This window comes from Nyctereutes procyonoides, unplaced genomic scaffold (genome assembly GCF_905146905.1).
Source record: "Nyctereutes procyonoides isolate TBG_1078 unplaced genomic scaffold, NYPRO_anot_genome, whole genome shotgun sequence".
Taxonomy (NCBI): Eukaryota; Metazoa; Chordata; class Mammalia; order Carnivora; family Canidae; genus Nyctereutes; species Nyctereutes procyonoides.
In genome coordinates, this window is record NW_026575020.1 from 12,046,384 (window position 1) to 12,063,942 (window position 17,559).

The 17,559-nt window shown below is 34.1% G+C and overlaps 1 protein-coding gene across 7 annotated transcripts in view; it reads left to right on the forward strand.

The window, feature by feature from the left end:
• STXBP4 (syntaxin binding protein 4) overlaps positions 1–17,559 on the forward strand; it is a 185,764-nt gene that overhangs the window by 43,108 nt on the left and 125,097 nt on the right. For all 7 annotated transcript variants that reach the window (XR_008665698.1, XR_008665699.1, XM_055335437.1 and 4 more), the window contains 3 exons: positions 2,704–2,800; positions 5,253–5,344; positions 14,517–14,606. Coding sequence is in view for 5 of the 7 variants with exons in the window: in XM_055335437.1 (XP_055191412.1) it covers positions 2,704–2,800; positions 5,253–5,344; positions 14,517–14,606 (279 nt within the window). In the remaining 2 variants the exon portion in view is untranslated. The remainder of the gene's footprint in view (positions 1–2,703; positions 2,801–5,252; positions 5,345–14,516; positions 14,607–17,559) is intronic.

A 17,559-nucleotide genomic window follows, 5' to 3' on the forward strand; every position in this document is an offset into this window, starting at 1 on the left:
TAGATGACATTTGGCAATGTCTAGAGACATTTTTTGTTTTTGTATTTGGGAGAATGCCACCAAATTAGGAATCACTAGCAAAAAATACTTCAAAAATGTGTATGAAAATTTAAAACAAAAAAAAAAAGAAAATTTAAAACATATTGCTAAGTGATTTATGAGTCAAAAACATCACTAATAAACATATAAAAGAAGTTTAATCTCACTTGTAACTCGGGGAATTTAACAATGTACTGTTTCATATTCAACATATTGACAAAATTTAAAGTGTGAAAACAGCAAATGCTCTTAATATAGAAAACTAAGAGATCTTATACTAGTGGTGTGTGTAAATTGCTACAACTAGTTAGGAGAGCAATTTTTCAATATCTAAAGTTGACAATATATATACATACATATATATACAATGCATGTGACTCAGCATTTTCTCTTCTGGGGATATACTATAGAGAAAATTTCACACATCCATACAAGGAGATATGTGTGATGTTTTGTAATAAAAAAATAAATTGGAGTAATTATAAAAGCTCATCAATCAGAGAATGTTTAATTTGTATTCATACAATGGGATACCATTTAAACTAGTTTCACAGATAAGAATATTAACCAATAATATTGGGGTAAAAATAAAAATATAAATATGTATAGTATACTATTGACGTAAAATTTTAAGTGCACAAAAGTTCATAACATTAGGGAATATATGTGGTAATGGTATCAAATCATGGACAAGAAGGATACAGCAACCTTAGGATAGTGGTTTCTGCTGAGGAACAATAGAGAGCTTTCAACCAAGTCTATGTTTGTTTCTTAAAAATACATATGATTTCAAGCAAATACTAGTGAGTACTTGAATACATGGATGTTCTCTTTCTGTGTGTGTTTGGAACATTTTTAGGGAAAGAACACCAAAAGTCAAGAACCATATTGCCACGTTATACAAGGCAAATACTTATGACTCTGTAGACAGGCAAGCAGATGATGCTTAGCTATGCTCTACAATCACTTTTTTTTAAAATATTATTTTTATTTAAGAGAGAGAGAGGGCGTGAGTGCACAAGTAGGTGGAGGGGCAGGCAGAGGGAGAGGGAGAAGCAGATTCCTCGCTAAGCCGAGAGCCATATGTGGGTCCTAGGGTCATGACCTGAGCAAAGGCAGATGTACAACAGATTTAACCACCCACAGACCCCTAGAATCACTTTTGACTGAATCTTTCCTAGTATGCATCTCACCTGTCTCCTTCTCTCACTGTGCCCAGCCACCTATATACATTAACCAGTATGTATTTCCTGTACACACTTCTATTAAATTACATATTGCACTAGTTACACTTATTTACACGTTATCTCACCCTAGAGACTATAGCTCTTTGTGTGTAGCTGTATCTTCTTGTTCCTTTTGCATACTGTAGTACCTGACCTAGCACTTTGTAAATATTTGGTCAACAAAATAATGAATGAGCAGATTCCAAAGGAGTGAGGAATTTATAAGGAACAATTAACCAATATTAAACTCTACCTACTTTATAGGTTTAATATGATTGACATGAAATATATTCTTGCCAGAATCCAGTAATAAGGCATCTTAGTCAAGCTCTATGTATTAGTTAAGATTAGGTTTTGCTTATATATATAACTGGAGAACCTAAAATAAAAGTGGTTTCCATTACAAATTTATTTCTTTCACACCAAGAAGCCTTAAAGTGTGTAATCCAGGGCTGGTAAAGTTCTACAGTGTCAGGGACACATGCTCTATCCTTCTGCTCCATTATCTTTATTGAAGCAGCTCATGAACCGAAATGACTGCTGTAATAGATCCTTTCTTCCATCTTTCTTTCCTTCTATCTTTCTTTCCTTTTTAAATTAAGCCCAGAGAGTGAAAGAGAAGGGACATGAATACTTTACATATACTTTTGAAAGCCTTCCCAGAAGAACCCCACAATACTTCACCTTTCATTTCCTTGACCAGTACATACTCTCATGTTTCAAGCCTCAAAGTGGACTGAGAAACATCTTTTAGCCAGATGGCAGGATTTCTAACTAAAACTGTTGTTCTGTTACTAAAGAACAAAAAGAGAATGAACACTGGAATACAACAGTCTCTGAATTTTTAATCTGCTATGGGTACTAAAAGAAGGTAAAGAAAAGAAAAACAAGGGAAGATAGAGGTGGATTCCAGAGAAAGCTTTCTATTTTACTGTCTGTAAGCTTGCCTCTAAATAAGCTAAAATTAGAATATTTTGTATTTAACCCAATTCCTATCAACTTTAGTTTTGATCTCGTTTATTAACAAAATATCAAAGTTTTGTAGTGCTACTTTTAGAAATTAATGCTTAATCTGATTTAATAGAATTTCCTTGATAATTTTTTCTTCTCCCATATCACATATTTGCAACTAAGAAATTGAGTTTTGGTTCTAGGGCTATGCTTGTTAATTTGGCATTAGCCAAAGTGCTAGTCTTGCAAAACAAAACAAAAACAAAAACAAAAAACACACCAAAATACTGAAGTGGTGGTGAAATCAGGAAACTGTATTTCATAGAAAATTAATCCATAAATAGTCAACAGACTTTCTCTGGGCATGTTATTCTGGTTCCTGTTCCCAATACTGATTCTTCTCACTGCGTTGTAAAATAAAGTTGTAATGAAGTTTTATTCTTTGGAGATTTGAAAAATTACTTCACCTGAGTCCTTTTCCTTCCAGGCTCTAGATTATCTTGGAATTCAGCCCACAAAGGAACAACAGCAAGCCCTGAGACAGCAAGTGCAAATAGACCCAAAGGGGACAGTGTCTTTTGGAGGTAATATTAGGTTTATCGTGTTATGTCATCACAGAAACTTGGTAGGAGAGTTATGGTGACCTATTTTCATTAGGAATGCATCTTCTTTAGAAGGAGAGAGAAAAATAAGACCACATCTATTTCAAGTTCCTTAGTCAGTACCTAAAAATGTTGTCTAGAATTACTGGCCTGGCTGGGTCAGCAGAAAGGAGACCCTAGAATCTTCCAGCTCTAAAATATCATCATTCTATCCTCCTTTTTTGTTTGTTATTTATCGCATGAACATTTCTGTGGTAATAATAAAAACAATACAAAGTATAGAAGTTCTAATTCCACTGCTGTGGAATTTCATACTTTTTTTTCAGCTAATATAACAGAATAAGTATTTTTATGATGCTGTATAATTATTCTTATTAAATTTAACATAATATTGACATACTTAGTCGATGTACTATAATATTAAGCCTTTCTACTTTTGGGGAATTTTGGTGGTTTCTCAATAGCTGATATTATAAATGCCTATATTTAATATCATAGGTTTTTTTTTTCCCCTTCTCTTTCTTAGGATAAACTTCTACAAGTGGTTTAAACTTTTGATAGATATTAATAAGTTCTTTTCAAGAGACATTTCACACATGTATTTGTTCTACCACTAGTAATGTTTGAATGTAACAGTATTTTATATCCTTGACAGCATTCAGTATTTAATTTTTTTTGTTATTCAATAGATGCAAATTTGTATCATTGTAAAGTATCCGTATTGCTAAAAAAGAATTCACTTTTTGGTTTCAAGGTAATGGAAAAAATATACATTTGCTTTCCTCTCCTTTTGAAAATCACCCCCAAATAGGGAGGGGAACAGAAAACAGAATTGCATGTATTAACCAAATTAACAGAATTGCATGTATTAACCAAAACTATGATATGTAAGGATAGTATGTGGATGAGGAAAGTAAGTGAATTAGTGAGTAGAAGCAATAAAGCCCAAATGTCTAAAGCAATAGAAGAACCACAATGGGAAACAAGCTGATCTGTCCCTGAAATGGCTTAGGAATTAAAAATATCAGGTACTTCTGAAGGCTAGGTGTAGGCAGGGCATTTCAAATAGGGTTGTTAGAAATCTGTATAGAAGCTTTTATGTATGCTATTACTTGCCCCCTCTCAAGCAGCCCAGGATCAAACAGTCCCTTATACCTGCAAAGGAAAAGAAGTATATTCTCTTGAGGAATTAAACCAGAGAGATCCTGAACTTGTAGTTGCCAGCAGTCAGGGAATTTAGAGGAGTGTATGATGAGTTATCACTCACAACCACACCCAGATTACTTGGTGAACTTTGCAGTCGTGTTTATACTCTACAGGCAATAGATTGTAAGATTCTCTACTAAAGAAGCTGCCCCAAAATGTTATTTGGCCACCTGATTGCTCTGTAGTGAAACTGGCCAGATGACAAGTCAAGCTTTGTACACAAAATTTCCAATCAGAGTTATTGTGATGATTCTTCTTAAACATGAACTCATAGCCAAGGGTCATTGGACATTTGGAGAAATTCTCCAACATAAAATATAAGAGCCCAAAACTATGTGACAAAGAGAAAAACAAGAACCCTGAAAAAAGGAGGAATAATGCAAGAGCAGGAGAGAGCTTCAGACACAATGAACATCTTTGAAAAGGTAAACAAAGAGAAAGCATCCAGGAAATAAAGTGTAGGATATTGTAGAATAGAAACCATCAGAGAGTACAAACAGGATATTTGGAAGTTAAAAATACAATAGCTAAAATTAAAACATTTGAAGATACATAGATGAATGGGTCCCCCACATGTCTGAAGAAGCTTACAGTTTGCTAGCCAGCATGGGGCAATCTGAACAGGTGTTAAGAGTATATGCCCTAGAGTCAGATCTTAATTTGGAATTCTGCTCTGCTACTTACTTGCCATGTGGCCACGGGAAGTTTGGCAGTTAACTTGTCTTAGCTGCAATGTAGAAGGGAGAGGATAGGAGTACCTACCTCAGAAAATTGTTTAGAGAATGAAATTGCAAAGTACTGTGCCTAGCACACAGGCTGTTACATAAAATATTAGCTGCTACTATTGTTGTTATTAAACCTCCCGCTCTAACTAGAAAAGCTGTAAGTCACAATATTGTCCTATGTTTCAGAGAAAGTTCTTGCTCACAGTAAAAGAGTTGCAGAAATAGATATGCCTGTGATAGGTATATGCTTTCTTGTTGTCTTAACTGATCTATAACTTCAGCAAAGTTTACAAAGGTAAGTTAAAACCAGTTTATCTGTCACTTTTTGAGTTTGTAATTAATCTGTCACTTGAGCTAATACTACTTTAAGGTAATCCACTGAAAAGTAAGTTAAGTTTGAAGCCTTAGTTATAATGCATAACTTCAACTTCATTTAGAAAAGGGTAAGATGTATTTAGATGAGATTAAATGCTATGCTCCTACTGAAGTGTATTCCATTTCAGATTTTGTCCAGGTTGCCAGAAACTTGTTTTGCTTGCAGTTGGACGAAGTAAATGTCAGTGCACGTGAAATTTCCAGCATGTTAGATTCACAGGTAGAGTGTGCCCTATAGAATTGTCTTTATTGTTCTTGGATCATAAGTCTTGACTGCTGTATGTCACATATGTGGCCTTTTTCTTTTTCATTTTTCACTTTTAAAAAATATGCAAATAATGTATGCTTCTTAGTAAATATATAAAACACAGATTTATTTAAAATCAAAAGTAAAACTTTATCTTGATCTCTCCTGTCCCTCCTCTCTATTTCTTTATGCTAGTCCTCCCTAAATTTATCACAGAAAAGTGCTCATATCATAAGTGTATACCCTCTGAAATTTTGCAATCTAAACCATCCTCATGTGTCAGCATCTAGATTAAGAAACACAATATGAAGGAGGGGGCACCTGGGTGGCTCAGTCAGTTCAGCATCCAACTGTTGGTTTTGGCTCAGGCCATGATCTTAAGGTTGTGAAATTGAGTCCTGCATCAGATTCTCAGTGAAGAGTCTGCTTGAGATCCTTTCCCCCTGGTGCTTTCTCCTTCCCACTCTGCTCCTCCCCCTGCTCACTTGCTCTCTCACTCTCAAAAATAAAAAAATAAAATCTTAAAAAGAAAAAAAAAAAAGAAAGAAACAGAACAGGAAGGAAAATATATTATGAGGACCCAGATGCTCTCCCACCCCCCATGTTCCTTTTCTATTACTCCCGTTTTTCCCCCTGCATCCTTAATCAAGTAACTAGTCTTTTGCTTTTTTTGTGCTTTATGTAAAATACAATTGTGAAGCCCATTAACTTCATAAGTCATTTGCTCTAGAGAACTTCGACATTTGGGGGTGCCTGGGTGGCTTCATCAGTTAAGCTGCCAACTCTTGATTTTGGCTCAGGTCATGACCTCAGGTTCCTGTGGTTGAGCTCCATGTTGGGCTCCACGCTTAGTGGGGAGTCAGCTTGAGGATTCTCTCTCTCTCCCCCCACCCCTCCTTCTGTCTTCTCTCCCTCTCAAATAAATAAATAAACCTTAAAAAAAAAAAAAAAGAACTTTGACATTTGTGGCATTTACATTGTCAAATTTTTCAGTCCTTTTCATTGCAGAATGTGTTACTGTATCCTTCAGGAAGGTCTTCCCAATTTATCAATTTAACTCACTCAAAATCTATTCTTTTTTTTTTCTTTTTTTTTTCAAAATCTATTCTTGTCTATGCTTAAGTTAGGGCCCCAAATGGGTAACCCCTTGACCTTGTTCCACCATCATTTCCTTAATAACTGTCCTTCTCCACTTTTGCTGCTAACTTGAAATACAAACTTTATCCTATGCTAAATTTCTGTTTAGATACATAGATCTGTTTCTGGACCCACCACACTGTTCCATTGATTGATTTCTCTATGCCAGTACATTACTATTTTAATTATTCCAACAGTGTATTTCTAGGTTCATTATTATGTGGTAAGCTAAGTCCTTCATTTTTTTTCTTTTTAACTTACTGATTTTTGATCTTCTAGATGATCTTTAGAATCATTTTTGCTGTGGTAATAAAAATTCAGTTGGAACTTTTAAAAATTGGAATTGCATTGAATTTAGAGAGTGGTTTGAGAAGGATGAACATGGTTTATTTCTCCATTCATTTTGGTGTTGGTTGATATTTCAGAAAGAGGAAATTATATCTTGCTTCATATATGTCTTGAATATTTCTTGTTATGTCTGAATAGGCATACTGCAGTTTTTGTTGCTGTTGGAAATGGGATTTTTTTTTAACCATTGTATTTTCTAATTGATGACTACTAAAGATATTAATTTTTTTTTAAATTTATGATAGACACACACACACACAGAGAGAGAGAGGCAGAGACACAGGCAGAGGGAGAAGCAGGCCCCATGCACCGGGAGCCCGACGTGGGATTCAATCCCGAGTCTCCAGGATCGTGCCCTGGGCCAAAGGCAGGCGCCAAACCGCTGCGCCACCCAGGGATCCCAGATATTATTTTTTTTTAAGATTTTATTTTTAAGTAATCTCTATACTCAACATAGGGCTGGAATTTAGAACTCTGAGATCAAGAGTTGCATGCTCCAGCAACTGAGCCAGCCAGGCACCTGAAGATATTAATTTTTGAATGGTTATTTTGTGTGATGCCAGTTCATTGAACTCTCTTATTCTAGCTGCTTTTCAGTTGTCTTGGGTTTTCTGTTTTCTAGGTAGGCATTTTAAATTAATTATATTTTTGTCTCTTCCAAAAAATTTTAATTTTTTCTGAATTACCATTGGAACAGAAGCTGCAAAAGTGAACAAAAAATTTTTTCATGATATTGGAGCCATTTTACATTTTTAATTTTTAAAAGAAGCTAGCATTATCTTATTTAATAAATATGATTTATAATCTTTTTATATTTACTTATTTACAAATTATTTAAAAATTTTTAAATTTATGAATAAAACTTATGCCATTTATATTTTTCTTCAATAGCTTATATAGTAGAAACTGTATAGGTTCCTTTAAGGTTTGAAAATGCTTCATATCAGATGGTCTGGGCCTAGGTCTTTTTGGAAGAGGAGATATTTTCTATTTTTTTAATGTCTTCTAAGGTTATTTTATTCAAGTTTTAGTCTTTTTCTTGAATAATTCTGTTAATGGACATCTTCCTAGAAAATTTTCCCTTTTTTCGATATACTAAAATTTATTTTAAAAAAAAAACAATTTTTTTAGGTTTTTAATACAGTTTAACAATACTACTTTTTATCTCATAGATGGTCCTACACAATTTTTACAAAATCACATCCACAAGTTTCTATATCTATATTTTAATTATCATTCAGTATGTAACATTTCCATTGTCATTGCTTCTTTGACCCTTATTTTGCACAGTTTCTAGTTATATAGCTCCTTTCTGGTTGCTGATTTCTAGTGTTCTTCACTCATAATACTGCCTTTGATATCATAAGCTGTATTAGACATATGTAATTTTAGAATTGTTATATCCTTTTTTTAAAAGATTTTTATTTATTTATTCATGAGAGATATATATAGAGAGGCAGAGAGACATAGGAAGAGGGAGAAGCAGGCTCCCCACAGGGAGCCTGATGTGGTACTTGATCCCAGAACTCTGGGATCATGACCTGAGCTAAAGGCAGATACTCAACCACTGAGCCACCCAGCTGCCCCTAGAATTGTTATATCCTGACAGGATATTGAATCTCTTTATCTCTAGAATGCTTCCTGTCTTAAAGTCAACTCAATCTAATGATGAAGCAATACCACTTTTCTTTTGGTTAGTGTTTTGATTAGGTTTCCAATGACTACATGTATTTCTCTTTTGTAAAGAAAACTGCTATATAACCCTTTAAATGTATCTAATAGAATCTAAATTCCATAGTTTTTGATACTCATAATCATTTTATGTTAAAGAAAATTCATTCATGAATTCTTATTCTCAGAAAGTTACCATCTTTCCTTTTTTTCTGCTTTTATTTGTATCCCATATTACCCTAGAATGTTACCTTAATAAATTATAATTTCAAGAATAGATATACTTAAAATTAGTCATTGGAAAAAGAAATCAGTCATTGAGCACCCTATCACTCTGTTACAAAATACATAGATAATTAAAATGTATTTGTTTTAATTCACTGTATTCATAAAATCTGACATTAAAATTTTCTTTTGAATTGAGTATTCTTATTGGTACACAAGTCCACTTATTGGCATACAAAAATATAAATACATAAATTTTGATCAGTTATTTTTATAAAGGTAATTTTTAAAATATAAATTCATTATTTCAGTGGATGGATTATTTACAATCCAGCTGTGTCATTTATAAGATTTCCATATTTGCATGGGCATTTTTGGATTCTTCGTTACTGGTTTACTTTGCTTCATAAGTATTGGTATCTGATAACACATTCTTCCACTTTTTGTTCTTTTTAAACGTTGCTTTGGCTAATCCCTTTTCTCGTCCAAATAAGTTCTAGCAAAAATCTTACTGTACTGAATTTCTAGATTATTTTGGGAACAATCAGGATCTATATAAATTTCAGTCTTCTCTGTGAACATGTTTTGACTTCTTATTTTATCTTCTTGAATAGCAAATAATACACTTGATATATTTTTCCCAATATAAACTTTATTAGTCTTTTGTTAGATTTATTCCTAGTTACCTTTTATTTTTTTGCCCTTATAATAAATGGTGTATTTTTTTTGTTTTGTTTTTAAGACTTCATTTTTTAGAGCAGTTTTAGGTTCACAGTAAAATTGAGGGGAAGGTACAGAGATTTCCCACATGCTCCCTGCCCCAGCACATGCATGACCTCCCGCATTATCAGCATCCTGCACCAGAGTGTGGTACACTCATTACAACTGATGAACCTACACTGACACATCATTGTCACCTGTCGTTCATAGTTTCCATTACATTTACATTGCACTCTGGGTGCTGTACATTCTGTGTGAGTTTGGACAAATGTATCACGACATGTATCCGTCATTGTTGTATCATACATAGTATTTTATACTGTTCTGATCTTTACCTGTGTGCTTTGCCTGTTCATCTTCCCACATCTGCACCCCTCACCCCTGGCATTCACTGATCCTCTTACTGTATTCATAGTTTTTTTGCTCTTTCTATAATGTCATATAGTTGGAAGTCATAGAATATGTAGTCTTTTCCGATTGGCTTCTCTCACTTAGTAATATGCATTTAAGGTTCCTCCATATCTTTCCATGTATTTTCAGTGCTGATTAAAATTCCATTATCTGAATATACCACAGTTTATCCACTTATCTATTGAAGGACTTTTTGGCTGCTTCCAAGTTTTGGCAATTGTGAATAAAGCTACTGTAAACATCCATTTGCAGGTTTTTGTGTGAACATAAGTTTTTTACTCCTTTGGGTAAATACCAAGGAGCACAATTGCTGGATCATATGGTAAGAAGGTATTTAGTTTTATAAAGAAACCATCAAACTGTCTTCCAAAGTGGCTATGCCATTTTGTAGTCACAATAGCAATAAATCAGTCTCTATTATTGAGAATGAGAGTTCCTATGATCTAGTTGTTTGGAAACTTTCAAGAGATCACCCAGTCTCCTAAAATTGAGGTACTGATTTATCAGAACCAATTCAGTAACATTTAAGGTAGGAAAACTGAAGCTGTAAGAGCACTGTTTTTTTTCCATTGTTTCTGGTGGAAACAATGTTGACAACAGAGCATTGTTATTGCCAAACAGTTCTCAAAGCCACTATCCTCACCTTTTTTTTTTTTTAATAAATTAATTTTTATTGGTGTTCAATTTACCAACATACAGAATAACACCCAGTGCTCATCCCGTCAAGTGTCCCCCTCCGTGCCTCACTTTTGATGAGGAAAGGCAACAGTGGTTGAGTGACGTGCAACTTAAGAGAAATGGGGAATTCAGAGTACTTTGGGTGAGCACGCAAAGCTTGCTTAACAGCTGCAGAAAATACTGGTGCTCCAAATTAGTAATTTACTTCCTTTCTAGCCAGTATGATTTTAGGGCAGATAAAAGTGTGTTCAGTCTTAATACTTTGATGAAAAACGCAAAGTGCCACTGGTAATTGTGCAAGGTCTTCTGCATGCCAATAATTTCCTGTCCATGGCTTCAGATCAAAATGTTGTGCAGTTGTCATTATATCAGTTTATAAGGCTTCCTTTGTTGTGTTCTGCTTGTCAACATGTAGAAGATATCCCCATAAAATGCTGACTTTTTTTTCACTTGAATCCATAATAATACCTTTTACTTCACCACACTCACATATATAACCGAAACAAAAATCTCAAAATAGTACTTACGTTTTCTATAGTATTTAATTCTTATTTAATATTCAGTTCTATTTCTTTAACTATTTGGGCTTAAAATACACTGTGGTCATATACCACAGTTTCAAAAATACTATAAAAAATCACTGCTTGTCAAGTTCATCAAAAACAAATGAAAAATATTTTATTATTTTGTAGTAGTATTCCTAAGTTTTTTGTTGTCACTATGGTGCTTCATCTGAAGTATCAATTGATCTGTGGTTGAGGATGCTGACAGTCTGTGAAAGTGGGGAAATTCCACTGTGGTTATCCCCTCAACCATCTCGTCACAAACAACAGTCAGATTTTATAATCCATCTGTTAGGGATGGTTGTTTTTTTACTTGTGTTTCCTTCTTCTGGCTTGTCTTCTCCTTAATTTATTTTTTAAGAATATTTTTGCTGAAGCATAATGGATACCCTGTAAAGTATAAAAATCTCAAATGTGCAACTTGATGAATTTCTATTAGTATCTCATGTGTAATCACCACTCAAAGGCTCCATTGTACCAACTTTGACCCAGTTAGCCGCCATTCCCATCTTTACAATGGAACCACTATTTTGACTTATATTAGCATAGATAACTTTTGCCTGTTTTTGAACCTCAAATTCAATAGAATCACACAATATATACTCTATTATAATGAGCTTCTTTTGCTCATCTTTTCATCTGACTCATAAGATTTATTGAGATGCCATATTTCAAGAAGGAAGAATTGCTGAGTCAGTCTAAGTCAATTTTTTGTTTAGTTGATAAAAAAAACCTTATTATTTTGAAATAATATGGCATTTAGAACTAAAAATATAATTATCTTACTGTGATTAGAGTCATCATTGCTATATTTAAAAATTCTGTACTGAACTGAACTGTACACCTGCGGCTGGTGCAAGGTTACACACAAAAGTAAGGTTGGAGCCTAGTTTTAGCAGAATTCTGAACTTAGTAACAGCAGACTACAGTCTATTATAACATTATGGGTTTACCATACTAATTAAATATCATACAGGGATTATCTTAAAATCACAGAGAGAACACTGTAAATTCCCTAAAGTAGACTTTTCACAACTTAGTTTCTTTCTTTTTTTTTTCTTTCCTTTTTTTTTTTTTTTTTTACTTAGTTTCTTTTAAATCATTTTAGTGGATCGCAACCCCTATTTTAGAAGGGAGGAGAATAGAAGGGAAAATACTAGTGAATTGTATATAAATGAGTAATGTTTCATTTATACTGGAATCATTATATAAAAGGTATTTCTCATTATGTGTAGCATTATGTACTCATCTATAAAACATTAAATATATACATTGAACAACTACAGTGTGCATGGCATTGGGTAGCTGCTCTAGAACATTATTAAAATAAATAAAACTCAAGCCTGAGTTTAATTTCTTGGAATTTAAGATATAGTGTAAGGAAAGTCATGTGCACAAATAATTATAGTTTAAAAAGCTGTAGCATTGTGTGATAAAGCTATAGTACTGATAGAGCTCAGAACATTTAGAGAAGATTCATAACAGAGTTAGCATTTGAGTGAGTTTTAAATTATATATAGGATTTTACCTGCCTAAGAGGTAAACAGAAAGTAATGAGAATTAGCATGAATAAAAATATGTAATTTGATGGAAAGCAGAGTAATCTAGTTTTTTAAAAAGGTAAGTTGGGAGATACCTGGGTGGCTCAGCGGTTGAGCGTCTGCCTTTGGCTCAGGGCGGGATCCCAGAGTTCTGGGATCGAGTTCTGCATCAGGCTCCCTGCATGAAGCCTGCTTCTCCCTCTGCCTATGTCTCTGCCTCTCTCTCTGTGTGTGTCTCTCATGAATAAATAAATAAATCTTTGAAGAAAAAAAAAGATAAGTCAGTACATGCAGATGACTGAAGGAAGTTAGGGCTAAAGGGTAATATTACACTTAGAAATTTGTACTTTGCAAGTAGTTAGTGAGGAGCCATTAGGGAGAATAGTGTTGACATGATCAAAATAATAGTTTAGAAATAGTAGTCTTATAATAGTCTTGGTTATCTTATAAGGTAATGAAACTGATCATAAGTAGCTTAGATGATGGACAAAGAGTCTGAATATAGAATATTAAAAACTAAACTATGGTGAAGGTGAGGATAACGGGAAGGAATGGGGAGACAGATATATATTTACCAACAGCCACAGTATATCACCATTAAGAATTGCATTTGGGTGTAAGAATCAAGGGAGAATAAGTTAAAGATAATTGCAGAGTTTTGATCAGGATAAGATTAATAATAGGGTGGTGCTATTAATAGAACTAGAGAAATAAGAAATGTGGAGAAGAGGATAGGTTGGATTTTAGAGAGTAAGTTCAATATGCTTAGAGGTGTAAATAACCAAGAGGCCATTGGAAATAAGTAACTGGACTCAAAGGGAGATCTGGGAATGATTTGGAGGGTGATATATAGTAAGAGCGTGGCAGCGAACATGATCACTCAGGGAGAGTTTATAAAGGGAGAAAGGGGCAAACTTGAGGATGGTCTGCCCCATTTAAGGATATCAGGATTACGCCCTGAGCCAAAAACAGATGTTTAACCGCTGAGCCACCCAAGCATTCCTCACCTCTCCTATCTGAAAGACTGCCTTAAGCCCATACTTACAAAGCAATCATTTTCTCCATATAGTCCTTTAAATTATATTTTCTATACTCTTTTTTTTTTTAGTTTTGTTACAATTTATACATGCAAGATGGCTGTAATTAGACTTGGATTTTTATCTCTGATTAGATTGTGATTGTTTTCTACCTTATTAACTGTCAAAGAGATCGTGCTAGCAGTAAAAGGGGAATTGCCGTCTCTGCTATTTTGTGGTGGTGGTTATTCACTTGTACATGAATTATTAATATTACCTTCAGTCCATAGTTCCTATGCAGGAATTTTTTTAAGCTGGCTGCCTGTTAACATTGCATTGCATTTCATTAAAACAAGGTGTATAATCGAGTAATGAACTTTACTGGGTTCACTGGGTTTACTGGGTTCATAAACTTTCTTGGTTGATAATGTCCAGCATTTTGTTAGCCTCAGATACCATGTACTTGGGGTGGATCTTTAGGGAATAGTTTATGTTGATGACTCAAAAGTCTTTTTGACATTATAGATACAATTTTAGAATTTGTGGACTTTTAAGGGAAATTATATTGTTAAAGTAATCATAAAGATGATAACAGGTATGTATACTTTATAATCACCTAGATTCTATTATAAATAACAATGCAAAGTTAAGCTCAAATCAAGTTACTCCAGAATCTTTAACATTCTCTTTCATCTAATCAGATGACTCCAAAGTAAGAAACTAAATTTTGTTATTAAAATGCAAAAACTTAACACTCGTCAAAAAGGATTTCTGTGCTAGTTGTCAACATTAGCATCTAATTCATAACATTTTTCTTATATTTTAATGTTGATAGCTTCTTCCCTGTGATTCCTCAGAGACAGATGAAATAGAAAGGCTTAAGCGTGAAAGAAATGACGCCTTGGAGGAAGTGAATGCACTCAAGGTAATCTCCAGTTTTGCCTCCTTTACATTTTGTTGAGAAAAAAGCAGAAGAATATTAGTATATTTATTATAAGTTATCAAATATTTGATATTATTTGTGTTCATATTAATGTCAAATATTTGATAATTCATTTATTTAATAGGCCTTTAAAGAGGTCATTTTTTTACTTTACAAACTTATTATTTATATTTCTTAATACCCATGTAAGATTCAGTGTAGACAGCGCGTTTTGTTCATACCTGCCAATCTGACTATTTCTCACCTCCTCTGTTCTCATATTGGTGGCAAGGATGATTAGATGAGTCAACAAAGCAAGCCATGACAATTTTGGATTCTTAAATGTTCACTGGGAAATACATTTTCTCCCATGTTCATGAACATGCTTCAGAGACCTCTCATTTTGGTAACATAATTTAGAATTATGGTAATATGATTAAGAGAAAAAAGACACGCAGCATGCCCAAATATACTTTAAGATTTTAATTCTTGGGCAGCCTGTGTGGCTCAGCGGTTTAGTGCCGCCTTCATCCCAGGGCGTGATCCTGGAGACCCGGGATTGAGTCCCACGTCTGGCTCCTTACATGGAGCCTGCTTCTCCCTCTGCCTGTGTTTCTGCCCCCCGCCTCATAAATAAATAAATAAAATCTTAAAAGATTTTGATTCTTTTTATATATTTCCATTCTATATTTAATAGAATATTAAATTCAAATTATACCCTAATTTTCACAGAAACACATTATATTTTCCAGATCTTCAAGAAAAGCAGATAACTACTTGATATACTCTTAATTCACTATAGGAATATATTTTTTCAATTATTTTAAGTTATTTTCTGAAATAAGTAATGTTTATTTACTTAATGTTCATTTTTATTTTTTTTTTAGATTTTATTTATTTATATGAGAGAGAGAACATGAGCGGATGGGAGGGACAGAGGCAGAAGTAGGGCTCAATTCCATAACCCTGGGATCATGACCTGAGCCAAAGGCAGATGCTTAACTGACTGAGCCCCCTGGGTACCCTTTAATGCAAACTCTTTGCAACTCCCTAAAAAAGGAAGAAATTTCCTTTCTGCCTTTTTAAATTCCAACTTTAAGAGGAAGCCATTGGTTTTTTTTTTTTTTTTTTTTTTTAAATTTTTATTTATTTATGATGGTCACACAGTGAGAGAGAGAGAGGCAGAGACATAGGCAGAGGGAGAAGCAGGCTCCATGCACCGGGAGCCTGACGTGGGATTCGATCCCGGGTCTCCAGGATCGCGCCCTGGGCCAAAGGCAAGCGCCAAACCGCTGCGCCACCCAGGGATCCCAAGAGGAAGCCATTGTTAAACACACTTTATCCTTTGAGACACTTGTTCTCTATTATTTTTCTCAATTAATTTTCTAAAAATAAATGTATGTGTGTATTTTAACTTTTATGTAAATCTCTTCATACTGCACACTTTTTTACAACTTCTTTTTCTTTTTTCTCTTTGCTAGCTTTATATCTTGGGCTGCTTTTCAAGTTAATATGTACAGATCTGCCAAATTCTTCTTAATGGTTCTCCTATCATCCAGTGGTTCTGTCCTAGGTTATTTAGACAGCTCCTTGTTTTTTCTTTTTTATAAGATTTTATTTATTTATTTGAGAGAGAGAGAAAGAGAGCACACAAGCAGTGGGGAGAGGCAGAAGGAGAGGGACAAGCAGACTCCTCACTGAGCAGGAAGCCAGAAGTAGAGCTCAATCCCAGGACCCTGGGATTATGACCTGATCCAAAGGCAAACACTTAACTGATTGAGCCACCCAGGCACCCCTAGCCTGTTCCTTACTGATGAATATTTAGGCTACTTCCAGTTTTCCACTACTAAAAATAAGTCCATCATAAATAGCTTTGTAGATGTGTCTTGGGTAATTTCTACAATTGGAAAAATACAAACTGAATACATTGCTGAAAGTGGAATTGTTTTATGGAAGGATATGGACATATTAAACTTTATATATTATGAAAAAGACTTTACCAATTTATGGTCTTTCCAAGTGTGTACAAGCATTCCATTATTAAAGGAATATTTTACAGACTTTTTTACAACTTGAAACCACTTCTATATTTTTTGGTATAACAGTTAAGAGTAAAGATGGAAAAATATAAATTTAGTTTTAAGAATAAATTGACAGTAATTTCCTCATATTCTCTTTGAAAATATCTCCAATGATGGCTGTCTTAATAAGATGGCATTATGTATAATTCATCTCTGCATAAGCCATTAAATTTTATGGTTCATCAGAACTTTCATAGGTGCCTGGGTGGCTCAGTCAGTTAAACACTGGACTCTTGATTTTGGCTCAGGTCATGATCTCAGGGTTGTAATATTCAGTCTGTGTTGGAGTATGTGCTAGGTGTAAAGCCTGCTTAAGATTCTCTCTCTCTCTTTCAAAACAAAAACAAAACCTTTCAGAGGCTCTCAGATCTTTTCATTTCCTTAATGTTTGTCATTGTTAAATTTACTGATATATTTCAGTTTTTATTTAAATGCCAGTATGAATTATTAGAATTTTAACTTAAAATTGCATTTATGTAACATTTAAACAGGACTTCCCGTAGGAGCTCTTCAAAAAATCAGGGTTCACATTTAAAGTCTATGACCTGTAACTAAACATATCCTAATCTGACAGCACCTGAAATCCCAGATATAGCATATTCTGTATTTTATAATTTCCTTTACCCAAAAACCTATCTGTTGACTGAGAACCACTTGCTTTGCCATGTAAAAGAGTATATACAGCTATAAATACTTCTTCAAGGTAACATGTGTACCTTCAGTTTTCTACCTGCCTTGTACACACACAGATAATAGAGGTTGTTAAATGAAGTTCATAGAGTGTGTAGGTGTTCTCTCATCACTTGCAACAACTCTATTCTTCATGTATAATTTGAGGCACAAATAAAAATGAAACCAAGATCATGATGCCAGTG